Source organism: Bos javanicus, chromosome 29 (assembly GCF_032452875.1).
Source record: "Bos javanicus breed banteng chromosome 29, ARS-OSU_banteng_1.0, whole genome shotgun sequence".
In the NCBI taxonomy this organism is placed as follows: Eukaryota; Metazoa; Chordata; class Mammalia; order Artiodactyla; family Bovidae; genus Bos; species Bos javanicus.
In genome coordinates this window covers 27212281-27239748 of record NC_083896.1, presented here as the reverse complement: position 1 = coordinate 27239748, position 27468 = coordinate 27212281, and the positions used below count along the sequence as shown (strand labels likewise).

The 27468-nt window shown below is 41.3% G+C and overlaps 2 protein-coding genes across 2 annotated transcripts in view; both read right to left on the bottom strand.

Annotated features, from left to right (window-relative positions):
• Nucleotides 1-3625: 3625 nt before the first annotated feature.
• LOC133241789 (olfactory receptor 10D1B-like) lies at nucleotides 3626-5175 on the bottom strand. Its single transcript, XM_061407710.1, has one exon. It carries the CDS (start codon nucleotides 5002-5004, stop codon nucleotides 4069-4071), a length of 936 nt encoding a protein of 311 aa, XP_061263694.1. The 5' UTR covers nucleotides 5005-5175; the 3' UTR covers nucleotides 3626-4068.
• A 10394-nt stretch (nucleotides 5176-15569) lies between these two features.
• The window catches only part of VWA5A (von Willebrand factor A domain containing 5A), a 29602-nt gene continuing 17703 nt past the window's right edge, over nucleotides 15570-27468 (bottom strand). Inside the window, exons 12-19 of the mRNA XM_061406267.1 lie at nucleotides 25829-25943; nucleotides 24910-25074; nucleotides 24533-24633; nucleotides 24017-24282; nucleotides 21496-21624; nucleotides 19143-19273; nucleotides 17438-17564; nucleotides 15570-16915 (exon numbers count right to left, since the gene is read on the bottom strand). Of these exons, the coding sequence (XP_061262251.1) occupies nucleotides 16836-16915; nucleotides 17438-17564; nucleotides 19143-19273; nucleotides 21496-21624; nucleotides 24017-24282; nucleotides 24533-24633; nucleotides 24910-25074; nucleotides 25829-25943 (1114 nt within the window). The 3' untranslated portion in view covers nucleotides 15570-16835. The remainder of the gene's footprint in view (nucleotides 16916-17437; nucleotides 17565-19142; nucleotides 19274-21495; nucleotides 21625-24016; nucleotides 24283-24532; nucleotides 24634-24909; nucleotides 25075-25828; nucleotides 25944-27468) is intronic.

The window sequence follows — 27468 nt, the reverse complement described above, 5'->3', positions numbered from 1 at the left end:
CTCTTTTAATGCAATAATTTAGGAAGAAATCAGTCTCACCTTAGAAATGCTAGAAAAACTGAGGTGAATGAAATTTTGCCTGAACGTGTGTGGAAAGTAGGCTGTATGTTGTGTGTGTGTGTGTGTGTATACACATACGCATATACACATGTATGTTACACTCACACTTAGTTCTTCCCTGGAATACTAATTGCAGAGAAAACCCAGACCATAAAACTAACAAGCCTTCTTGTACTTCCAGTATCAATTCCCAATCTTATTAATCCACTTGGCCCTGATATGCAGCTCTGAAGTGAGAACTAAAAATTAGAGGGCAAAAATAAAAGCCAAAGTCATAATGAGCAGGAGAAGCATCTCATAAGAGTGAGTACCTTTGAGATTAATTAACTACAGAATTCTCTTCACAATGATTCCCTTAGAGAAATCTTACAGCTTGGCGTAAGTGGTAAGAAAAGTTTTATAAATGTGTTTCTTATCTGGAACTTTCCATTACCTCCTTTGGGAAACAAAGATCATTTCTGAGTCTCAAACAGTGATGTTAATAGGAATGAATATAGAAAGAGCATGCTGTTATCAGCAGCACAAATCATACGCTGGATATGGGAGGCATTAGAACAGATCTGGGCTTGGAAGTCTCGGTTTTCTAGGACTATGGGGACAAAATACTGAACCACAAATTGGGTGGCATAAAAAACAGACATTTATTTTCTCACAGTTCTGGAGTCTAGGAGTCTAAGATCAAGGAGACAGAAGGGTTGGTTTCCTCTGGGAGGACAAGGGACCCATTTCAGGCTCTGTCCTTGATGACTTGCCGATGGCCACCCTCTTGCACATCCTCATGCCGACATTCCTCCAACTGTATCCCTGGTGTCTCTTTGTATCTGCATATTACCTTTCTCATAAGGACATCAGTCATGTTGAATTGGGGTCCACCCTAAGAGCCTCATTTTAATTTAATTACTGCTTTAAAGGTCCTATCTCCAAATTACAGCCACATTCTGAGGTATGGGGTCTGGCAGGCGACAGTTAAGACTCCAACATGTGAATCTGGGGGGAAAACACAATTCAGTCTATAACAGAGAGTAAGCCAAACATGAAGAAGGCAACGGCACCCCACTCCAGTACTCTTGCCTGGAAAATCCCATGGACGGAGGAGCCTGGTGGGCTGTAGTCCATGGGGTAGCTAAGAGTCGGACACGACTGAGCAACTTCACTTTCACTTTTCACTTTCATGCATCAGAGAAGGAAATGGCAACCCACTCCAGTGTTCTTGCCTGAAGAATCCCAGGGACGGGGGAGCCTGATGGGCTGCCGTCTATGGGGTCGCACAGAGTCGGACACGACTGAAGCGACTTAGCAGTAGTAGCAGCAGCAAGACAAACATAGGGCTGGACGGCAGCCAAGGTACACATGACATGTATGGTTTTGAACAAGTTTCCCATGCTCAATCTCATATTTCTAAACTGTAAAATACAAAAATACAGTAATAACAAGTATTTAGCTCATAGGGTCATTGAGTGAATGAAAGTCGCTCAGTCATGTCTGACTCTTTGTGACCCCATGGACTATAGAGTCCATGGAATTCTCTAGGCCAGAGTAGTGGAGTGGGTAGCCTTTCCCTTCTCCAGGGGATATTCCCAACCCAGGGATTGAACCCAGGTCTCCCACATTGCAGGTGGATTCTTTACCAACTGAGCCACTAGGGAAGCCCAAGAATACTGGAGTGGGTAGCCTATCCCTTTTCCAGGGGATCTTCCCGACTCAGGAACTGAACCAGGGTCTCCTGCATTGCAGGCAGATAGGATCATTACAAAAATAAAATGATATAATAATGCAAATAAACTAGTATAGTGCTTAGTACATGATAAATGCTCTATAAATCTCCATTTATCACATTTTCTTGGTCTCTCCATTCCTGGTGTAGCTTCAGTGTATCTTTTTCTGTCTACAGTTATAATTTAACTATTGTATGTCTGTTTTCTCCAGCAGGCTATGACATCATTTAGGTAAGATCATCTGTGTCTTCTTTATCTTTGCCTTGCCCACTCCTAGCAGAGTTATCTATCAGATGACATCTGAATGAGTGAAAATGAATAGGAATTTGATTCCATCTTTTATTATTACAAATTGTGCTAGGTTGACCCTCTGAGCTGTTACAACCAGGAAACTGAGGAATGGGAAGAGATCATGTAGACTCAGAGAGGCTTAGAAGGGTTTGTGTATGCATGTGTGTGTGCTTAGTCGTGTCCAACTCTTTGTGATCCTGTGGATCCTCCTCCAGGGGATCTTCCTGACCCACGGGCGAACCCACATCTCTTATGTCTCCTGCATTGGAAGGCAGATTGTTTACCACTGCACCACCTAGAAAAATTGGGGATATATTAAATTTAGAGCTATTTGAAGTGTATTTGAACCTTCCCCTTTAGACTCTTGTTTACTGAGCAGCAAAAAAATAAAAAGGTTTTTAAGAGTTTAAGAGAAGAGACCAACAAGAGTTTGTCTCTGATCCAGGAGTGATTGCTAGCTCACACCAGTGCCTGGAGGTACAGACACAACAGTGCTAGTCTGGTCTGGAAGTTTCCATGGCTGCTGTCTGATTTTGAGAAGTACAGAGGCAGGAATAAAGACTCCTCTCTATCTCTGCCCCCTTCTCATTTATCACCCTCTTTCCAGTGTCCTTCCATCCCTACGTCTCCGTTAGAATGTTTATTCTAGTCACTAGATTCCCCAAGTGTGATAGTAATGCTCAATCAGTTCAGCTGTGAAAACAAACTGTATTGAAATAGCACATTTTTCAACCTTCCCGTATTTCAGCCAAAGCAAAAAGAAATGTGGGCATGGGGACCAAACTCAAATTCTTTCCATAAACAGAGAAGTCAAAGGTACAAAACAATGACATCTAGGGTGCCACATTGCCTCCTGGCTGTGCTGAGGAATACAAAACCAAGTCCAGATTTCTGAAACAGCATCACAGTGCAGTCACGGCTCTGTGGATTCTCCCCATCTCCCCATTCCCCTTCACATGCTGCACATTTCCAGCCAGGACTGCTTCCCAGCTAAGCCCGGCAGACAGGGTTTGTAGAAAAGAAGTTCACTAGTCCCTCTGCCTCACTCGTGAGAGACCTGCCTCAGGTCCCAGCTACTTGGGCTTCCCTGTTAGCTCAGGTGGTAAAGAATCCACCTACATTATAGGAAACCTGGGTTCAATTCCTGGATTAGGAAGATACCCTGGAGAAGGGAATGGCTACCCACTCCAGTATTCTTGTCTGGAGAATTTCATGGACAGAGGAGCCTGGTGAGCTATATAGTCCATGGGGTCACAAAGAATCTGACACAACTGAGTGACTAACACTATTCACTATACTTGTAGCCTTGGGGATATAAGTCTTTCTTTTTTTTTCAACAACTCCTAGACCAATAAAATGAGGACTTATTCAATGAAGACACTGGCGGAATCAAACACTGCGGCCAAGGTGAAGAAGCACCAGGGCAAAGGGGGAAAGAAGAGGAGGAGGGGCTGCAAGAGGATGACAGAAACAGATCTTGAGAAGCTGAAGAAGCAAAAAGTGGTCTCCCTCCTTCCCTTATCAGCAGCATGATAACACACACGTCCCAGGGTCAGAAAGCCAGCCCTCGAGTCTTCTTTCTGCCATTCACTCCTTATGTGTCCTTGCATACACGCGTGCGTGCTAAGTCACTTCAGTTTGTCCAACTCTTTATGAGCCCATGGACTGTAACCCACCAGGCTTCTCTGTCCATGGGATTCTCCAGGCAAGAATACTTGAGAGGGTTGCGGTGCCCTCCTTCAGGGGATCTTCCTGACCCAAGGATTGAACTCCCGTGTCTTATATCCCCTGTATAGACTGGCAGGTTCTTTACCACTACTGCCACCTGGAAGCCCTGTGTGTCCTTAACAAGCCATTTTATCGCTTCCAGTCTTAGTCCACACATCACAAAATGGATGTAATCATAGTAGTATCTGTCCTCTCAAAGATGTTTGTGAATATTACCATACAGTAATATTCCATAAACTATGAAGTACAGTTGAAGTAGTAGCTACTGATTTCTCTACCTCTGCTCAGGAAGGAAGTCCAGCTGATAAAGGACCTTCCTCAGAGATGATTTCACCTCTTTATTCCTGAGGCTGTAGATCAGCGGGTTGAGCATGGGGGTGACCAGGTTATTCAGGATCTGAACAGTTGCATCCATCCAGGGGCTTGGGGTTGGCCGTAGGTAGATGAGGACCACTGGCATGTAGAAAAGCAGGATGGCAGTGAGGTGGGCGCTGCAGGTGGAGAAGGCGCGCTTTCGGCCGTCTGCAGAGCGGATCTGCAGGATGGAGCAGACGATGCGGCTGTAGGAGGTGAGGATGAGAAGGAAGCAGCTGAGGGGCATGAGGCCCACACTGATGAACCCCACCATCTCCAAGGCTGAGGTGTCTGCACAAGCCAGCTTCAGCATGACCGGGATATCACAGAAGAAATAATCCACTTCATTGGGGCCACAGTAGGGCAACTGGAAGGTGAGTGTAGTTAGAAATGTGGCCTGAATACAGCCAAAAAATGAGGTGCCCGTGGCCAGGATGGCACACGCTCTGTGACTCATGATTATTGTGTAGCGCAGAGGGTAACATATGGCAACAAAGCGATCATAGGCCATTACCGTGTACAGGAAACACTCGGTACAACCCAGGAAGTGGTAGAAGAAGAGCTGGGACACGCAGCCTGCGTAGGAGATGGCTCGGCTGTTCCCTGCGAGGTAGAAGAGCATCTTTGGGGAACTCACAGAGGGGAAAAACATGTCACACACAGACAGTTTACACAGGAAGAAGTACATGGGAGTGTGCAGCAGAGCGGAGGAGACAATTGCCAGTAGGATGAGCAGGTTCCCCATAAGGGTGAAGATGTAGAAGGACAGAAACAGGACAAAGAGCATGGTCTCCAGGTCCTCTGTGTGCGGGATGCCCAGCAGAATAAACTCAGTCACCACCGAGGCGTTCCTCATAGCTGTGATGAAGTCAGACCTTGAAAAGGGATCAGGAACACTGAGGTCTAAACACCAATATCAAATTATTAAGCTTTTTGCCAATGAGCACATTGGCTGTTTTTAACAAGCAACAACCTGCCTTCCTATGAATGGCAGGTAAAAAATATCATGTATTAAATATATCATATATTAAAAATATCATGTATTAAGAAAAGGCTATTTTACAGCCAGTTTATCAATCTCTTGGAAGGAATGTCTTGAGAGGCTGATGGTTGTTTATGACAAGACCAGAAGTTCTGAGATATATTCAAATCATTTTCCAGTCAAGTTAGAAACCACTTTACAGTTGTTTAATTCATGGATTCACTCTTTTCAGGAACACTTATATTTTGAAATCTCAAAATATCTTCGAGAGGCAAACTCCCACTATGCATTACCCTCTGAAAAATAATCAGGAAAAAATTGTGTTAGGAATCAGAACATTTAATTTTAATTCTGGCTTTGCCACTTATTAGCTATAGTAGTTCAAATAATTTATACAATATCTTCCATACATATACTTTTTTCATATACAAAATGAAAATAATAATTACCTTAGCAAAAACATCAACAACAAAGATACTCTGGTGCCATAATACAGTTAATGCAATTTCTATGAAAGTATCTGGGAAAAACATAAATCCTAATGAAAAGCATATTTTTATGTTTCTTAAATATATGTTTAAATATCTTTCTTCAATGTTGGCATTCTAAAATTATTTGCAAATACATGTTCTATGAAATAATATTATTAAATAGACTTACATCACATCCTCTTCAGATTACATCCTTCCAGACTTGGGAGGTACAATGTCCCCAACTCTATCAGGAGATGCTGCTCTGGTTCTTCTAGTCCTTTTAGCGTTTTCTGAGTGGACTTAGAAATATTAAGTCCCAAGGTGAATTTGGAATATTAAGTAAAAGAAAGAATAGCAGCAAGTAGTGTACCAAATACTACAATAACCTGTGGTTCTATAATACTGTTTGATTTGTAAAGTCCATTTCAGGAAAAAGAAGCCTCAAGGACCAGGAAGGTCCCTTTATGTGGTCCCCAAGTGTGGGGGGTGGCGGCAGAAGTTAATGATAAGACATGGGCATGGGCAGAGGTTGAAACACTCACATAGTCCACCTGAGAATGGAGTCACATTCTCCAGTGTTATAACAGGACCACATGTTTACTGCCTCTGAGCAGAGAACAGAGTGCTCCAGCCAAACACACTTTAGTTCTCCTACTTATAAGGAATTGAATCTCTTAGGGTTTGTGCATTCGAGACCTATACACACTCCTGCTTCCAGGAGTGCTTCCTTGGAAGTTGATTCAGATCCCCTGAAGCTTTATTTGGGAATGAGTGATAGCTCTGAGGGAGCAATTAGTCCGTTGATCTTATTCATCATCCAGCTGTGAAATAATAGTAGTGCGATCATCAGAAAGGAATTCTCTGAAGTGGGAAATGTCTGTGTCCTCCAGGAGTATTTGCATGGTAGCATGAGTTCCAATTCTAAGCTTAGATCACCTGCAATGCTATCTCTTTTTTGGTTGTCTTTTACACCTTCAAACTTTTCCTTGTGATATCCTTTGTCTACTGTTTTTGAAATTATCTATATATCCATGCAACTACGTGGTTATCTCTAATAAACATCACTTTTCCAGGTAGAAACTTCATCAGTTATTATTTGCTTTATATATACTATTATTATTTGTCCTTCAGGTCAATATTCCTAAAGACAAATATACATTCATGGAGGGTGATCAGTGTAAATAAAGAGGTTGGCTGAAAACCTTCTCCCCCCAGAAATGATTGACTAAATAGCTAGTGTTCAGTTAAAAATTCACAGTAAGCATTTGCCACATGCTAAAGAAAAGTGAAAGTGTTAGTTGTTCAGTCGTGTCTAACTCTTTGCAACCCCATGAACTGTAGCCTGCCAGGCTCCTCTGTGCATGGAATTCTCCAGGCAAGAAGACTGGAGTGCGCTGCCATTTCCTTCTCCAGGAGGTCTTTCTGACCTAGGGATTGAACCCCGGTAAGTGTTACGCTAATTCTTAAAATTTATTATTACATTTAATCTCCCAAAGAAACCACATAACAAAGAAACTGAAAAGCAGGTTAAATAACTGATCACACAACTAAAAACTGACTGCACTGAGACTGTAATTTTAAAGCCAGTGTTTTTAAGCTCAACACTATGATGAACTCCAGAGATTTGAATTTTGTACCCAGACAGATTTGGGAGAACGGCATTGAAACATATATAATATTATATAAGAAATGAATTGCCAGTCCAGGTTCGATGCAGGATAGAGGATGCTTGGGGTTGGTGCACTGGGATGACCCAGAGGGATGGTACAGGGAGGGAGGTGGGAGGGTGGTTCAGAATGGGGAATACGTGTACACCCGTGGCAGATTCATGTTGATGTAGACATTACTTTGCCAACAAAGGTCCGTCTAGTCAAGGCTATGGTTTTTCCTGTGGTCATGTATGGATGCAAGAGTTGGACTGTGAAGAAAGCCAAGCGCTGAAGAACTGATGCTTTTGAACTGTGGTGTTGGAGAAGACTCTTGAGAGTCCCTTGGACTGCAAAGAGATCCAACCAGTCCATTGTAAAGGAGATCAGCCCTGGGATTTCTTTGGAAGGAATTATGCTAAAGCTGAAATTCCAGTATTTTGGCCACCTCATGCAAAGAGTTGACTCATTGGAAAAAACTCTGTTGCTGGGAGGGATTGGGGGCAGGAGAAAAAGGGGACAACAGAGGATGAGATGGCTGGATGGCATCACCGACTCAATGGACATGAGTTTGAGTGAACTCCGGGAGATGGTGATGGACAGGGAGGCCTGGCGTGCTGCGGTTCATGGGGTCGGGAAGAGTCAGACATGACTGAGCGACTGAACTGAACTGACTGATGGCAAAACCAATACAATATTGTAAAGTAATTAGCCTCTAATTAAAATAAATAAATTTGAATTTTTAAAAAAGTCTTCCAGGGCTGATAGATAAACATTGTCTGCACGCTTCCATGTGATGATTCAGGAATCATGGGTATATCTGGTAGAAAGACAGATTTATTTTCAATGCCAAAAATTTAATTATTAGAAATTATACATCAATGAAGTAAACAATCCTTATGATATAGTTATTTCCTTGTCTGGAAATATCCAAGAAAAATGTAAAACAAATCATCCTTCAGGTATGCCATTAAGGCTTTTCTCAATTTGAATGAATCAGTCAGTTCAGTCACTCAGTCGTGTCCGACTCTTTGCGACCCCATCGCAGCACGCCAGGCCTCCCTGTCCATCACTAACTCCTGGAGTTCACTCAAACTCATGTCCATTGAGTCAGTGATGCCATCCAGCCATCTCATCCTCTGTCGTCCCCTTCTCCTCCTGCCCCCAATCCCTCCCAGCATCACAGTCTTTTCCAATGAGTCAACTCTTCACATGAGGTGGCCTAAGTACTGGAGTTTCAGCTTTAGCATCGTTCCTTCCAAAGAAATCCCAGGGCTGATCTCCTTCAGAATGGACTGGTTGGATCTCCTTGCAGTCCAAGGGACTCTCAAGAGTCTTCTCCAACACCACAGTTCAAAAGCATCAATTTTTTGGCGCTCAGCTTTCTTCACAGTCCAACTCTCACATCTATACATGACCACTGGAATTACTTTTAAAGAAATCTGGAACTATCTTAAAAAAAAAAAACACTTTATTAATCTTTAACAGAAATTACTTTTAAAGAAATCTGGAACTATCTTAAAAAAAAAAAAAGAAAACTTTATTAATCTTTAACAGAAATTACTTTTAAAGAAATCTGGAACTATCTTAAAAAAAAAAAACTTTATTAATCTTTAACAGAAATTACTTTTAAAGAAATCCGGAACTATCTCAAAAAAAAAAAACTTTATTAATCTTTAACAGAAATTACTTTTAAAGAAGTCTGGAACTATCTTAAAAAAAAAAAAAACTTTATTAATCTTATACATGACCACTGGAAAAACCATAGCCTTGACTGGATGGACCTTTGTTGGCAATTGAGTTCAAGTTCTTACTAATTTTGAAATTATTTTATTTATACTGGAAAGTTTATGTCCATTGAATTGGTTATGTTATCTAACCATCTCATCCTCTGCCGCCCTCCTTTCTTTTTGTCTTCAATCTTTCCCAGCATCAGGGTCTTTTCCAATGAGTCAGCTCTTCGCATCAGTAGCCAAAGTATTGGAGCTTCAATTTAAGAATCCATCCTTCCAATGAATATTCAGAGTTGATTTCCTTTAGGAAGGACTGGTTAGAAATCCTTGCTGTCCAAGGGACTCTCAAGAGTCTTCTCCAGCACCACATTTCAAAATCATCAATTCTTTGGCACTCAGCCATCTTGATGATCCAACTCTCATATCCATTCATGACTACTGGAAATACCATAGCTTTGACTATGTGGACTTTTATCAGCAAAATAATGTCTCTGCTTTTTAATATGCTGTCTAGGTTTGCCATGGCTTTCCTTTCAAGAATCAATAATCTAATTTCATGGCTGCAGTCACCAGCCATGATTTTGGAGCTTCCACACCCTGAGAAAAGAAAATCTGTCACTGCTTCAACCTTTCCCCCTTCTATTTGTCATGAAGTGATGGGACTGGAGGCCCTGATCTTAGTTTTCTGAATGTTGAGTTTTAAGCCAGCTTTTCACTCTCCTCTTTCACTCTCATCGAGACTCTTTAGTTCTTTTGTGAATATACCACAGTTTTAATAATAACTAATATTTATTGTGCACTTCCTATATGCCAGAATTCTGCTGAGTGCTCTCCATTAAGTAAACACTATTATTTCCCTCATTTCTAGTAGAAAATTTAGTCTCAAAGAGTTTAAGTGACTTATCTAATGTAATCGAGTCGATTAATGGATCCAGAATGATATGACTCTTCCCTTTGAGTTATAAAGAAAAAAATAATTCAATCCTAAATCAGTCCTGAATATTCATTGGAAGGACTAATGCTGTTGAAGCTCCAGTACTTTGGCCACCTGATGCAAAGAGCCGACTCATTAGAAAAGACCCTGATGCTGGAAAAGATTGAAGGCAGGAGGAGAAGGGGATGATAGAGGATGAGATGGTTGGATGGCATCACCAACTCGATGGACATGAGCTGAAACAAGCTCCGGGAGATGGTGAAGGACATCACCATCTCCTCGCGTGCTGCAGTCCATGGTGTCGCAGAGAGTTGGACAGGACTGAGCGACTGAACAACAACAGCAATTCTGATTTTCATAACTAATATCACCTTACATTTGTGGTGAGTGAGTTTTTCAATGCAATTTCATGTTTTTAAAGTTAATTTTCTCAATAACTATGTAAGGTAGTTCTTATTAACTGCATTTTACAAGTAAAGCCATTGGACTCAGAGCACCTGTGACTTTCCTAAAATAAAGTTAGACAGCAGAACACAGTCATGTCCAAGCTTAGCCCTCTTTCACTGCATTATCACTGCTTCTCAAGACGACCCCATGCAGAAAGCAGCTGGCCCTGTGCGAGAGAATTAATAGATTCACTCGAGGGTTTTGGAGGAGTGTTGTGTATGCTCTTAGTGTATGCCTTATTACCATTTTTATCGTGTATTCCATGGCAAGATGATATGAGAGAGAGAAAGAGAAGAAAACCTGTTCAGAATATGTCTTGTTTCATAGGAATCAAGTCTCAGAAATTTCAGTAGGTATTTCTCAAGGGAGCTGTCTTGCTACAATTTATTTGTAGGAAATCTTGCCTTATTTGGATCACTCTTGTTTTAATCAGAAAAAAGGCCCTGCCTTGTTTAATGCCTTTTTTCCTCTACTCCAAAACTCAAGTAAGTCACTAGCACATTCTTGCAACAACTGATTTCTCAACTAATCACTCAGCAGAACTTTCTGATTATAAATAGCAGGGCTAAGTCCAGGCATTCTCAGTCCAGTGACAGGTGCTTTATTGTTTGTTGGTAGGGATGGGGTCTGGCATGAGTAACCAAGTGAAAGTTCCTTCTTTCATCTGCAAAAACTCAGCAGTGAAGAAGTGGACTGTGAGCCAAAATGGAAGAGTAAGATATGGCTACTTACTTGGTCATAAATTTCTTAATCTGTTTTCCCCCTCCTTTCTTTTTCCTTTTTTCCTTCTGGTAAGAAAGTATTCATTTGCTTTACTGGGCTTCCTAACAATTTAATGGTTTCTCTGAAAGAAGTGGAACCCAGTTAATGGAGGAATTAAGTTAATAAATATAGGAATGAAACATACTTTCTGCATTTTTGTTGGGGAGAGACGGGTATGACAGAAATATCAGGGAATTGAATCCCAGGAAACTCTCTTGAGTGGCTTGGCATCCTTAGTTATTACCAGTTCTTAAGCGATTCCTTGCATTTCTTTGTGGTCCCCATTCCCATGATGAGAGCCGGTCAACTGCTGGGATATGGTTCAGGTACCCTCAGCAGGCTACAGTACTGAAACAGCCCCTGTGTGTGATGGAGCAGACCAGGTGCTAGCAGAAAGATGACTGACCTAGCAGGTTTGAGATATAGCCCAGTCTGTCAAGCAAACTGCAGTATCCAATTTCCATGGAACAAGCAGACAAGTAGGCCATGGTTCAGAAAGAACAAAACTTTTAGTAACAGCTACCCTGAAAGATACAGGTTCAGGATGGGGAACACATGTATACCTGTGGCGGATTCATTTTGATATTTGGCAAAACTAATACAATTATGTAAAGTTTAAAAATAAAATAAAATTTAAAAAAAAAGAAAAAAATATGGATAAAAAAGATGCATCTTTGTGTCACATATATGTAAATATATGTGTGTGTAACTATATATATTCAGGGTTTAATTGCTTAGCTTTTTATGTTTATATTCATTCCTGTTTTGCTCTCATTCATTCTAACAATATTAAATCCTGTCTTCATTCACATATTTATATTTCTAGTCCAGTTTTCCCCCCTTGAATTCTAGACTTGTTATTCAATATCTCCGTGTAGGGGTCTGGATGTTAGGCATCTCAAACTCACTATAACCAAAGAGGTACTCTTGTTTTTCCATTCCAAGCTTTCCCACAACTATCTCTAGCTTAGTAAATAAAATGCTACAAAAAACAAAAACAGAGAAAATCTTGAAAAAAGTCAGAGTCAAGCAAAACACTTTATCCACTAAGGAAAAAGGATAAGAATTACAACACATTTCTTGCCAAAAATTATACAACCAAGGAAAAAGTGGAGTGAAATGTTTAAAGTGTTGAAATAGTTAAGCACAGCATATTGAATTCAATAGCCAGTAAAACTATCCTTCAGAAGTGAAGGAGAAATAAATACTCTCAGACAAACAAAATCTGAGGAAATCTATTTCCAGGATAACTATTCTGCAAGAAATGTTAAAAGGAATTCTTCAGAAAGAAGGAAAATAATGTAGGTCAGAAACTCAGATCTACATAAAGAAAGAGTGTCAGAGAAGGAATAAATAAAGGTGAAATAAATCTTTTATTTTTCTTAATCTAAAAGATAACTTTTTAAAGTAATACTACTAATGCATCGGATAATTATAAAGAAATGAACAACAATGCCACAATGAATGAGATGAAAGAATTATGAAAACTCTCTAACTCATCAAGGTACCTGAACTACATGTAAAGTAAGATAGTGCTATTTGAAGGTGGACCTGATTTGTTTTAAATATATATTGCAAATTCTAGGGAAACAACTAAAAATACATATAAAGAAATATAATCGATATGTTGAGAATGGAGATAAAATGAAATCACATATAATGCTTAATTAAAACCAAAAGAAGTGGGAAAATGTTTAAAAACAGATGTAAGAAATAGAAAGCAAACAGTAAATATTAAGCCAATTATATCACTGATTACAAAATGCGCTAACTAAAACTCAAAGATGGTCAGAGTAGCTAAAAACACGAGTGAAGTGAAGTCACTCAGTCTTGTCTGACTCTTTGCGACCCCATGGACTGTAGCATACCAGGCTCCTCTGTCCATGGGATTTTCCAGGCAAGAATACTGGAGTGGTTGCCGGTGGTTAAGACTCCATGCTCCTAATGCCGAGGGCACAGGTTCACTGCCTAGTTGAGATACTAAGATCCTGCATGCTATACAGTGTGGCCAAAAAAAAAGGGTGTGTGTGTTTATGTGTACCACTAGAAATCCAATTTAATTATAAAGACATGTTAAAAGTAAAGGAATAGAGAAAGTTATATATCAGGCTGCTGCTGCTAAGTCGCTTCAGTCGTGTCCGACTCTGTGCAACCCCATAGATGGCAGCCCACCAGGCTCCCCAGTCCCTGGGATTCTCCAAGCAAGAATACTGGAGTGGGTTGCCATTTCCTTCTCCAATGCATGCAAGTGAAAAGTCAAAGTGAAGTTGCTCAGTCATGTCCGACTCTTAGCGACCCCATGGACTGCAGCCCACCAGGCTCCTCCGCCCATGGGATTTTCCAGGCAAGAGTACTGGAGTGGGGTGCCATTGCCTTATCCAAGAGGATCTTCCTGACCCAGGGATCCATCCCAGGTCTCCTGCATTGGCAGGAGGATTCTTATGAATCTGAGCCACCAGGGAAGCCCTTGGTGAAAATAGCAATGGGTTTACTAATAAGTCTCTGTAGAACAGCGTACCCTGCCCTGAAGGCACTGGACTCAGTCTGAGTGGAAGAATCTTGAGGCCATGTTATCTGCCTTCCTTCTGGCCAAGTCTGCAGCAGCCAGGAAACAACTACAGGAACAGGGTAAGGAAAACCAGTATGAGAGCAGCTTCCTTCCCAGGCTCCTTGCCCAGATCATCAGTTCCTGACAGCACAGATGGTGTTTGATATTTTTCTAAAACATGAAGCACCAGCCTTGAAAGTGGGCTTCGGTGCAGGTGATAAAATATCTTTGTTGGTTCTGAAGATAGACACTTGTTTAGATCTGAGGAATTGATAGTTGGTACAACATTCCATAACACAAGAGCACAACTAGAAAAATAAAAGCATGGGAGTTTATAGTTTATACTTTAAAATGGGAGTTGATTCTGCAATTTAAAGAAGACATTAGTAAGATTATCCTTTGTTTTGTTTTTTGGTTTTTGCTCAGTTGCTCAGTCCTGGCTGACTCTTTGCAACCCCTTGGACTATAGCCCAGCAGGCTCCTCTATCCATGGGATCTTTCAGACAAGAATACTGGAGTGGGTTGCCATATCCTTCTTCTGTTTTTTGTTTTAGAAGTTCCTAAGTCTCAAGTCTGGAAGCTGAGGGTGACAAAGGAGAGACGAACAATGAATGGAATAGTCAACGTCCCACACAATAAATGTAAAGGACTGTCATTTTGTGGAAGAGGGTAATTGTGCAAGAGTCAAGGTCCTTAAGAACCTGTCTTTTCTCTCATTACATTGATAGGGACTATCTAGATCATGGGTCTCCAGCTTCTGGGATCTAATGCTTGATGATCTGAGGTGGAGCTGATATAATAATAATAGAAATAAAGTGCACAATACATGTGCTTGAATTATCCTGAAACCAACTATCCCCATCCCCATCACCCCAGGTCCATGGAAAAATTCTTCCACAAAACTGGTCCTTGGTGCCCAAAAGTTGGGGGACCTCTGATCTAGATGACAAACTTGAATGCAAGGCTATTTTATGAAAAGACTAAGCCCTTATTTCTCTAAGTTCAATGTGTGTACAAATCACCTGGTGAACTTGTGAAAATGCAGATTTTGATACTGAAGTTTTGGGGGTTGCCTAAAATTCTGCATCTCTAGCAAGCTTCTCGGTGATGTCAGAGCCATATTGTGTGGGTTGCACTCAGCCATAGTAAACTTGGAAGAAAGTCTTGGGAGGTGAGTCACCACTGGCAAATCTTCCCAATGCCAGTTCATGCAAGAGCCAAATAGGACTCAGCTCTAGGTCATTCTCCACCTAAGTGAACAGACATTGTGGTCTTGCTCAGAATGCTTGACTATTCAAGATGAAAGTAATAATAGAATTCTAGTTTAATCCCTTAGTTGTAGGATGGGAATTCTAAGATCCTGAAGGTAAAATCATTTGTCCCTCCTCACATGACTAAATGCATGGTCAGGATTCCAACAGTGGTTTTCTGGCCAGTGCTCTTTACCTGCCTCATATAAGATAGGAAGCCAGGGACTCCCCTCGTGGTCCAGTGGTTAAGAATCCACTTGTGGTGCAGGGGACGCAGGTTCAATCCCTGGTCAGAGAACTAAGATCCCATATGCCTCAGGGCAACTGAGCCCATGCACGACTAGAAAGTCTATGTGCTGGAACAAAGATTACACATGATACAGTAAAGACATACACACCACAACTAACACCCAATGCAACCAAAAAAAAAAAAATATATATATATATGTGTGTGTGTGTGTGTGTGTGTATATATATTTCTCATTAAAAAAATGATAGGAAACCAGCCTACAACAGAAGATAGGAGGGAAGGACATAGCATGAACAGTAGAGGCACCAGAAAAGTTGGCTGGAAAAAACAAGGGATAATAAAAACTGATGCAGATTCAGTGAGTAACTCTATAAATAAAGACCAAATACAACAAAGTGCAGGGTAGAGATGGCCATTTTAATATTGATATGACAGCATTTTAGAAGGCAACACATCAAAAAGGGTCATTTCCACCAGGATAGAGTATATGGGACGTAAGTTTCAGAAACACAAGGAGCTTCTTTCTTCCTCATGGGGTGAGTGTTCTAGGTTGAGGTCTCAGAGAAAATTGCCCTTCAACTTGTTTTTTCCTATATTATATGGGGTCAGATCTGGACTTAGAAGCCTCATGAGTTCAGACTAGGACTAAGGAGTCCATTAGTGCTTTCTTACTAAGATGTTTAAGGATTAAAGAAAGACAGGTCTCTAACAGACATAACTCAACCCAAGTCACCAAGGCAGTGGGAGGAAAGGCATGTAGCAGAGGCGAGCAAAGCCCAAGCAGGATCAATCAAGAAAGTCCCCAAGAAATAAAGGGTGGGATGAACTGGGACAGTAGCGTTAAAACATACATATTACAATATGTAAAACCAATAGCTAGTGGGAAGTTGCTGTATAATGCACGCAGCTCATCTCGGTACTCTGGGATAAGCTAGAGGGGTAGGATGGGGTGGAGGGTGGGAGGGAGGTTCAAGAGGGAGAGAGGCCTTATGTATACTATGGCTGATTCACATTGTTGTATGGCAGAAACCAATACAACACTGTAAAGCAATTATTCTCCAAATTAAAAAAAAAAAATTTTTTTAAAAAGAAGCTCCCCAAGTGCCAGACCTCACAGTGGACCCCTGAGTCTCCCTCTTTGTGATCTTAAGCTTATATTCATCCCAGTGTTGGCTTTCTACCTCCCCTCCAACTCTTCTTCCTATCTAAAAATAGAAAACTGCAAAGTCCTGGTCCAGTCTGGTCCTGATGAGTACCTAAGAACAAAAATAAACAGGAAAAAAGTGCAGAGAATTCTCTAATTCAAGCGTTCCCTGAACATCATTGCTTCGATCTTTAGTCTGGAGTCTACATCACCTGTGTTCCATGTGGTCATTCTGGAAAGTTGAGAAGGAACGTTATAGCCTGGGAATGCTTTGAATTCCTCCAAGAAAGGGAACAGATTCTGGGATCCGTGACACTCAGCTGAGAGTATGAGCTGGGGAAGGAAAAGCACATTCGAAGAGAATCTGGCACTGAGAGGCAAGAGGGTGTGGCCGCCCACTATTCGTGTGATAAGAAGCTGCCAGGATAGGTGTAAACTACAGAAACATCAGAGCAGAAGAGACGGTGAAGGCAAGGACTGTAGCAAAGCAGAGGCACTTATTCTTCTGGATGGTCTCTTCAGGGGCCAAAGATGGCAGGATCCGCAGAAGATTTCATGAAAGCAACTGCAGCTTTCACAAGCTCGTGCCTGACGGACCCTGGTAGAAGGAGGAAACAAAAATGAGGGCTGAGGGACAGCAATGAGAGGACAGGCTCTCCTCCCAGGCTCCCCTAAACTCTTCAGCATCTTCTCTGAGCCCTACTTAGCTGTCTTCAATACCCCTGACTTTTTTCTCCCTACTGCCCAGGCTCCCTTTACTCTTCTCTGGCCCCAGAAATATTCAGCAGCATTGAAACGATAAATACCCAAGGAATAAGGGCTCCACAGCCAGTCCTGCACTCAGTACAGCACACTCTCACTTCACGTCCTTCTCACAGCTCACACTCCCCACCCATGTCCCCTTCCCTCTGCACCTACCTCCTCCACTCCCCCAATTTCAGACTGCACCCTCATCCAACCAGTTCGGGCATCAGGAAAGGTCTGAACCAGGATGGTTGGGAAGGGAAATATGGGAACCCTATCTTGGTAACCCTCTATCAGGCTTGGAGGCTCAATGCCTGGGATGATGGCTAGCTTCCTAAACACGGGGAAAGATGGGGTCTTAGGACTGGGTTCCTACCTGCGTGGATGTGAATCCAGGCCACTGCCTTCCTTTCCAGAAGTTCCCACTCACAAGCCATGTCCTTAGCATTGTCATGCAGCCAGAGTACTGCCAGGACTGTGGCCCAGCTTGAAGAATTTGCATCCTGTACCATAGAGAGAGATTTCCCTGAGGCCCCCACGTTAAGTTCAGGGACTCCCCTCAAGGCCCAGTGGTTAAGAACCTGCCTGCCAATGCAGGGCATTTGGGTTCGATTCCTGGTCAGGGAACTAAGATCCCATGTGCTGCAAATCAACTAAGCCCGTGCACCCTGCAGCTAGAGTCTGTGCACTGCAATGAAAGATCCCTCATAATGCAACTAAGACCTGACACAGTCAAATAAATAAGTATTTTTTAAAAATTCAGATTCCTCATTGAAGGACTCTTCATTCCCCTGATTTATTGATCCAGTTACCACGAGAAGGAAGGAAATGTTAGTCAGACATGTCTTGTTCTCAATGAAACCAAGTTAGAACTTCATGATTCTCATATCTTCTTCCACTTATTTGTAAATTATCCCTTTAATTATTTGTTTTAGAATAGTTATTTCAAGAGAAATATAATGCTAGACACATATATAACTTTAAATGCCCAAGCAGCCACATGTAAAAATAAAGACATAGAATTATTTAATATATTACATTTAACTTAATATATTCAAAATATTATTTTAACATGTAATCAATTTAAAAATAATTATCAAGAATGGTTTACATTTTTATGTTGTCTTTGAAATCAGTTTGTCTTTCACAACTATAGTACATTTCAGTTCAATGGAAAATTTAATTTCTCACTTGCAATTGTCACATTTCAAGCTCTTAGAGGCCACAGGTGACTAGTGGATACTATATTAGATGAGGCAATTATAGCATATTTAAAATTTATTTAATCACGTTCCACATTTTGAAAATTCAGAATGATGGGTGTCCTTCAAGTTTTTGGCATTTGTCTCATATGCCTCATTTGGCATATATCTCAATATTCAACAATTTCTCAATTAGAGGATTCAGTAAGTTACCTTGAAATTCTTGAACATAATTTGTCCTCATCAGCATACTTGAACACATTTGAAATAACTAAGTTGTCCCTATTGATACTTCACCTATCCTAACTTTGGTTAAGATAACTTCACCTATCCTAAGTTCTAGACCACTCTGTTTAGAAGAAAGAACATAGATTCTGAAGACAGATAGTCCTAGATTGAATCCAGCTCTGCCACTGACTAGCTGAGTACACTCAAAGATATTGTCATACTTCTTTGAACCCTGGTTTATTCATCTATTAAGCACAGCATGAGTAGGATTTACCATATTTAATTGATTGATGAATAAATAAGGTCATGAAGGGCAGTGCAATGCACAGGGGCTGGCATAGAGTAATTGCTCAATAAATGTAAGTAATTATAACTAAGATGACTGGCAGAAAATGTAATTAAAGAGGATTTTTGCTTTCCCTCTGTCATCCATCAACTCTAAACTGTCAACTTCTACTAGCAGACTAATTCCTTGTTCTTTCTGTTCCAACACAGCCAGAAAAATCTTCAACTGCTATTTCTCAGAAGTTAATTTAGTCTATGACTTCTTGTATTCTCCTTCCTCAGGTGAGTCATGATTCACCCCAATTCTCAGTACTCACCTCAACCTCACAAAAATATACACACTCTCTTTTCTTCTCTGAACCTCACCTTGTCAGGAAGTGCAGCCTGTATGTCTTCCAACTTCATACCCAGGACCAAAGCCAGACCTTCATTCAGATCCCAGGAACCATCTGCCTTTTGAAGGGAAATCAACTCTACAAGACGATTATCTTCAACAACTGTGGGGGAGAAGAAAAGAGAGGATGAGAAATTATGGCGCTAGTGGCCCCTGAGCATCCTGAGAGACAGGTCTGAATTCAGAGACAGGATGCAGTGAGAGCCCAGCACTAAACAGATACCACAAGATCCTCATTTCAGTCGTGTCCCCTAGGACACATGCCCTCTCTCTGTGACAATGCAGGCCACTCAGGTGACATACTGACTGCACTGAAACATTCAGTAACAAGGGAAAGATACAGGCCACTAAAGACCCACAAGACGGTGCTGTTTAGGTCTTACCCAGTCCCGTTTATTTTATTTTTATTTTTTAAATTAATTTTTATTAGCATGTGTTTGCTTTACAATGTCATGTTAGTTTCTACTCTACAATAAAATAAACAGGACTGGGTAAGACTTAAACAGCACCATCATGTGGGTTCTTTAACGACCTGTATCTTTCCCTTGTTGAATTTTGAATTTCCTTCCCATTTAGGTCACTACAAAGCATTGAGTAGAGTTCCTTGGGCTACACATTCGGTTCTCACTAGTTATCTATTTTATACACAGCATCAGTCATGTTTAAATGGGTTTAACTTTAGGTATATTAAAAAAATTCTAGACAAATGTAGCTTGGGTTTCAATTATCAAAATTTCCAAAGAAAGCAGATATAATGGAAGCTGTCAACAGTCTATCTCAAAGAATAGCCTGGTGTCCAATCCTGGTGGTATGAAAATTGCTTAAAGGCCACAAAATTTTCATAGAAAGTATCTCACATCTGGCTATTAATCCTATGAGATGATGTACTTACAGCATCTTGGAAAATTAGTAGGTAAGAAAAACTGTAACCAGAGAAACAGTTCCACTTCAATGGAAAAAGAAAAAAATACCTAAGGCTCTGATTTCAACAGTCTTAGTTTGAAACTCAGCACTGTTAACACTCAAAATGTAACAGTTCTTTAACAGGAATCTCAGCCTTCTCTGTAAATTCAAGACAATAAAGCCTAACACATGACAAAGAATGTAAAGTACTTGGAAGGCCACTAATTAGCTCTCTACAAATAGTAATTGCTAATTAATTCATAAAAACCAGTACCTTATTTTCCTGGGTAATTTTTCTTTCTACTTTGGTAAAAGGATTCATAAGTTAGAAAGCTCAGAGTGGGGATATTCTAAGTTACTGAGATAGTACGACACTACAGACAACCAACACAAACTATTGGTTTGTCCAAAAAGTTTTTCAAAACATCTTATGGAAAAACCCAAATGAACTTTTTGGACAACCCAAGAAGGTTCTTGTGACAACCCAAGGAGGTGAGAAGCTGTGCAGATGAGCGAGCTAAGGTGCTAATAAGTGAACTAATTTGCCTAAAACTCCACAACAAATGGGAGTACAGAGCTCTGAATCCACCTTAGACCCTGAAGCTGTGATAATCTAATGAGAATGAGTGCAAATAAGATTTTAAAGAATGAAATAATTGTACAGCACACACTCTGGCTACAAAACCGGAAAGACTAGAAAGAAATGTCCTATAAGCCTATTTTAATAGAAAAGACCTCCCTTCATGGTGAAATGTACTTAGATTCCATTTGTTATGTACATGAAAAGCCAGCTACTTGAAACAAAAGGCAGTGACCAAGAACACTCTTTGGTGACAGACGATCATCAGACAGTATCAGGAAGACCCATTTGTAAACCCAGTCTGTACAAGAATGGCAGTGTAGCAGGGGCCCACGCATGGTGGGTTGTGCAGGAGGAGGGCCCCAGCCCAGAGGCAAGGAGTGTGAGCTGAGATGGTAACGTGGTTTATTTATCTAGGGCTCAACTCAGACTCTACTGGGTAGGTTTCAGGGTCATAAGCTGTAGGGACTGACCCTGGCAAATATAGGGACTGGACAAATCTCACCCTCTGCCTGCTGCTTTTCAAATAGGTAACTCCTGGTAGAGAAAGTCACAGGGCTCCCCAGCTGGCTCAGGTGTAAAGAATCCACCTGCCAATGGAGGCGACACAGGTTCAATCCCTGGGTCGGGAAGATTCCCTGGAAAAGGAAATGGCAACCCGCTCTAGAATTCTTGCCTGGGAAATCCCATGGACAGAGGAGCCTGGCAGGGTACCGTGCAAAGAGTCAGACACAACTGAGCGACTAAATAACAACAACAAAGAAAGCCACAAGATAGCAGAGAATTGAAGATCTGTTCTTCAGTTCCCATAGAAAAGAGGATAAGACTGAGGCCCATCTCACCTGGACCATGAGTTTCCACATTGGTCTTTTTGGCAGAAGCACGAGACTTTGGCTTCTCAAGACGGGCCTCTGATAAGGAAGTGCATTTCTTCTCTTTTCTATGACCAAGACCCAGGTGTGTTCTTCGTCCTATACAGGTGGTAGACAAACACTGGTCAGAAAAAGTCCCTGGAAAGATGCTCACGTAGAGATAACAGGCTCTGTTTAATCACAGGCTTAAAAGGATCTGGAGCACAATTATTCTGCTGGTGGGATACCCCGCAGTAATGAGTGATGATCAGTGGGACAAGAAGGAAGATGGAAGTAGGACAAGGCCTCTGAATGAGCTGAAAAACACCAGTGAAGACATAAAGACCAAGGCGCCCTCTATGTTCGGGTGTAGCCAAAGGCCCTGGATAATTTGAGACCCTCCTATCCAGATCAGTTCAGCCACTGTCTCTACTGTGCATTTTTTCTTCTATGATGAGCCCACTTACTGCACACAACATCACCCTCTGAGCGCTTTGTACTTTGTCTTCTGGAACTCTTGACACAGGACAAAGACCTCTTTTGCATCTTAAGTTTCATCACAAGAGGCTTCTTCCGACTATTTATCTTAACTTAAAACTGTTAAAACCTGTTCTTGCCCTACCCCCTCAAATTGCTCGAGGTGCCATATCCCAAGTTCCCAGGTTTGGGAGGTGTGGGTGGAAACCACTTCAGTCCCAATCGTTGCAGCCAGGTCACCAGTCTGCCAATCTCACCTGGGTTACCCTCCTCATATCCTTGCTGCTGGCAACCTCCAACCTCTCTGTCACTTCCCATCACCCACTGGAGTGTCTGAAAGATCACAGACTTGCACTTCATTGCAGGCTGCATCACCTTGAGAGATGTCAACACCTATCTATGCAGATAACCTGTCCAACACCTAATTTAAAACTTCTTGACTTCTTCAACCAAATGGCTTCAGCCTCCCCTTTACTTCACCACTCCCTCCCAAGTCAGAATCTTATTATCAAGCAAATTGTTCCACTTATACAAAATAAACTTTAAAAATATTCTACTTTTAAAATACAGGATCCAGTTCTTCCAGTTTCTTTTCTTTTTTATTGATTATGTTTTTTAATTGGAGAATAAATGCTTTAGAATGTTGTGTTGGTTCCTGCTGTACAACAATTCAATTCAGTTGTAACCGTGTGTGTATACGTATGTATCTCCTACATCTGGAGCCTCCCTCACCCACTATTCCACCCCTCTAGGTCATCGCAGAGCACCGGGCTGGGTTCCCTGTGCTATGCAGCAGGTAGCTATCTTACACATGGTAGTGTATATATGGCAATGCTACTTTCTCAACTTGATCCACACTCTCCTTCCCTTCCTGTGTCTATTATGTCCATTCTCTACATCTACGTCTCTATTCCTGCCCTGCAAATAGATCCATCAGTACTGTTTTTCTAGATTCCACATATATGCATTAACATAGTGATATTTGTTTTTCTCTTTCTGACTTACTCCACTCTGTATAACAGGCTCTATGTCTTTGACCTCATCTGGATTCTAAATCTGTTTCCTCTATTTTTTTTCCAATGTAACACTTCCTTCTATCTTTACTTTCTTCCCCATTTAGCCTAAATCTCAGGTCCAACACTATACTACTCTCTTATCAATATCAACTCTATGTCCCTAATTTCCTTTTCATCACACCCATCTGACAAAACCCCAACCGCAGTATAAGCCAACACTCTACCTGCTTCATTCTTATACCAAAGCTCCTGATTCCTTTTAGTAGTTCGGTGCCACTAAAAAAGTCAAAGAATCAAAACTAAACTGGACCTTCAACACCGTGCTGAGTCTCCATTGCTGTGTGTAGGTTTTCTCAAGTTGCAGCACGCAGGCTTCTCATTGCAGTAGTTTCTCTTGTTGTGGATTCCAGGATGAGCAGGCTTCAGTAGTTGCAGCACATGGGCTCAGTGGTTGAAGCTCCTGAGTTCTAGAGCACAGGTTCAGTGGTCGCGGCTCATAGGCTTAGTTGCTTCACAGCATGTGTGATCTTCCTGGACCAGGGATCAAACCCGGGTCTCCTACACTGGCAGGTGGATTCTTAACCACTGAGTCATCAAAGGACCCTCACTTATACCCTTTATCATCCTGTAATATGGACTGCTTCCTGATCCAAGCCAATAAAACTGTTCTTCATTAGATTGGCAAGGGCTTCTTTGATATTTATCCAGTAGCTCTTTTTCAGCTTTTACCTTGACTTTTCTGCAGTGTCTAATATTTTGATGACCCCATCTGAATATCCTTTGTTTTGAATACACATTCATTTATTGTCTTCCCATTAAATTTCTTCTTAATTTCATTTGGAAAATCCTCTGCCATCTATCCCTAGATACTTGGGATACCTAGTCCATGGGATTGCAAAGAATCGGACATGTCTCAGTAACTGAACAACAAGGACCTTTCATAAACTTTTTCTTTAAATGCTGTGTTCAGATGTCCAGAGGCCCTTCTTTTGCATGAGTTTGAATGGGGTAAAACTTACCAGTTCCACACCTCGGTGGTGACAAGGATTGCATCACTGGGGCAGCATACATCAGCATTGGCCTTGGAACATCCCGAGGAGCCAGTGGCCCCTGAATTGGCTTGTTGAGATCCTTGTTGACAGCAATGAAAGCTGTGTGGGAGCTTATGACTCCACACTCCATGCTAACTTTCAACACATCTTTTTTATCACCTGCTGCAGTTTCCCTGAGGCCCATGTCCTTGGTCTGCAGAAAGGATTTGGCTGCAAGTCGGTGAATGGTGAGGCTAAAAAAAAAAAATCCTGTGATTTAGGGACAAGCACACAAAAGTCAGTTGTACAGGACCCTCAAAAGTTAAGGCTGAAAAGGAGGGAAAAACCACATTAGGGGAAGAAAAAGAGACAAATGGGTTAGGAAGGAGAAGTGATGGTAGGGCCACTACTGAACCCCAAAATAAGAGAAGGAAATCAACCCTGAAGGATGGCAGAGACCAAACAAGAAAGAAAGAAAATAGCAAAGGAACACTGAATTCTCACTTGGCATCAAGCTTGGGTTGTAGGGAAAATGTCACTTTATTCTCCAGACTCTCTCCTTGGAGTGTGTACTTGAGGCAAACTTCTCCTGTTGCCTCTGCTGGCTACAAATTAGAGAAGGGTAAAAATGGCAAAGGAAGAGATTACCAAAAGAAAGGATAGATATGGGGCAGCTCCCCAACCCAACCCATTAAATTTCTGATAGGGAACCAGGCAATTCAAGAAGTCAGAGACTTGAAATAATAGAGAAGGGCCGGGCTGACTCTACCTGGCAAGGGAAATCTCTTGATGAAACTGTAACAGCTTTCATGGACTTGCCCAGAGCAGAGTTAGGACAATAGCTACTCTGACTAGAGGAACAGACAAGAATGAGAACTCACCGGCATTGTCCCAGTCAACTGGGCATAGAGGATTAATCTCTGACCCCTAAAGAGGACAGTCTGTTCTGGGGAAAGCATTTTAGCAGACAGACCATCAGGCAAATCCCAGCTCAGAGAAACATCGTCTACCACGGGCTGCAGAGAACGTTTCAGGGCTCTAAGTGCCTGGGGAAGGAAAAAGACCAGAATAAGCACAAAACATAGAAACAGCAACAATACTACTACTAACTGAATATCACATGCCAGGTGTTATGCAATGCAATACATGATACACCCATTCCTTAATACCATCTACACCAGGACATGGGCATTATTACTCTTTCTTTACAAATGAGGAAACTAACATTGAGAGATTGAATGACATAATTATGAAGGAAGGAAGGAAATGTCTGGGAAAGGAGACCCAGGAGAGGTAGGGATTAGATAAGAGATCTGGGAAAGAGGAATTTAGAAATATAACCAGAGGTGGAAGATGCCTTCCCTTGTGGATATGAAGCAAATGGACTATCAATCTACCACCCCTTCCAAACTACCAGACCTATTACTGCTGTTCTTTCATCTTTACTTTGTAGTATTTGTACAAAGGATGGGGTACAATACCAAAAGAGGCCCTAAAGCAAACACCTAGAATCTCAGTCATGACATTCAAAATTCAGTTTCTCTGTTTTAGGTCTTAAACCTAAAGCCCTAACCTATTCCAGCATCTTGGCTCTGGGCTTCCAACTACTAGAACCAGATGCCATTTCTCCCAAAACTATATCCTGGGCTCCTTCTGCATAAGGCTGAAAGTAGTCCCATTAAGTAGATAGCCCAAGTTCTTGGGGATATAAGAAAACGAATGCTGGCAGGGAGTTGTTGCCGCACTCTGCTCCACACTCTGCTGATACTGCCACCTCTAGACACAAGGCCTGTCCCTCACCTTGGCCTGCATTCTCTCCTTGCCTGTGATAAATTCTGAAGTGCCCCGTGACGCCCGGGCAATGCCTTTTACGAGGCTGGTGGAGACTCCTTCACCAATACCAAATGAAAAACATCTGGAATTATAAAAGAAGATGTTAGAGACAGGCACTAAAAAGTGAATTTATAAAATTAACACAAAATGATGAAAAATACATAAAGAGATAGTTTTCTTCCTTGACCGAAAGTATGAGCTACCATTTATTGAGCATATTTCAGGGGACCAGATGCCTTAAATTAATGATGCAATTTAATCATCACAATGTTCCTAAGAAATAGGCTAGTATCTCATTTTTGCAGGTAAGGAGCTAAGGCCCGAAGAACTTAAAAAACATGTCCAAGATCACATATCTACGAAAAAGCAGAAATTGCATTGAGCACTATTCTGGTCATATGATGCTCCTGGCAAACCATTATATATTACACTGATTCTAGAAGCAGAAAAAAAACAAATAGGACTGCATCCTCATCAATTATTTTAATAATCAATCCAAAGAATGAATCAGAAATTAGAAGTTAGGAAAAACAGACACTGCCATCAGTGCTTGACTAACACTGTACCGAAACCACATCTGCCCTCAAAAGGCTAGTCTTACGAGAAGGGAAAGTGTCAGTTGTTTAGTCATATCCGACTCTTTGCAACCCCATGGACCATAGCCCGCCAGGCTCCTCTGTCCATGGAACTCTCCAGGCAAGCATACTGGAGTGGGTTGCCATTCCCTTCTCCAGGAGAGCCTCCTGATTCAGGGATCAAACCCTGGTCTCCTGCACTGCAGGCAGATTCTTTACCATCTGAGCCACCAGAAAAAAAGTGCCTCCTGCTTTTTTAACTGGAGGGTCCTCTCCCCACCCTTGTCGATGTGCACCAAATAGCTTTTAAATCACAAACAGATTTCCAAATAAGACTGTCTATAAACAGAGATACTACAAATACAAGCATGTTTAAGGGTGTGACAAAAAAGTTATCATTATATGAAATTAATGCACTATAATTTTGGCCTATATATCCATCTCTTTTTAATCAAGTTAATGGGAGTCATCATCCCCATATCTAGTGATATCAGCCTCAAGATTAATGCTCTAAACATGGAGATCTAAGAACCCGACATCCAACTGTAGGAACCTAACTGTGATCAAGCCCTCCGGAGACCATAGCCTGCCAGCATACTGGTATTATCTTCTTCAAATTCTCAACATGAACTCTAAATTGGTTTTTTTTGTTGTTGTTTTTGGTAAGAAAGAACATATTCACAAACCACAGACATGTGAAAAAAGACACAGGAGCAAGTTAAAAGGGCTTCCACTGACCAAACCTAGAAATTCTGAGAATCTAAATAGATAATGAGAGCAATGAATCTTTAAAAAATGAAAAATAATAGAAGAATCCAAAAGTACACATTGATACAACAACAACAAAAAAGGTGGTGGGGGGGTGGACGGAGGTAGTCAGGAAGAGAAAATTCCTCTTTACAGTAGGATGCCAAGTAATGGAATATGGAAAAAATATGGAAAAGTTGACAGAATTGAAAAAATCACCATTTTGTAACCACTAACAGCAATCTGGGCAATAATCGTCAGTGAATACTACAACTACTGGGTAAA

Bases quoted from the DNA above. Each gene is read 5' to 3' on its own strand.
- LOC133241789 (XM_061407710.1), bottom strand. From the start codon at position 5,004: ATGAGGAACGCCTCGGTGGTGACTGAGTTTATTCTGCTGGGCATCCCG.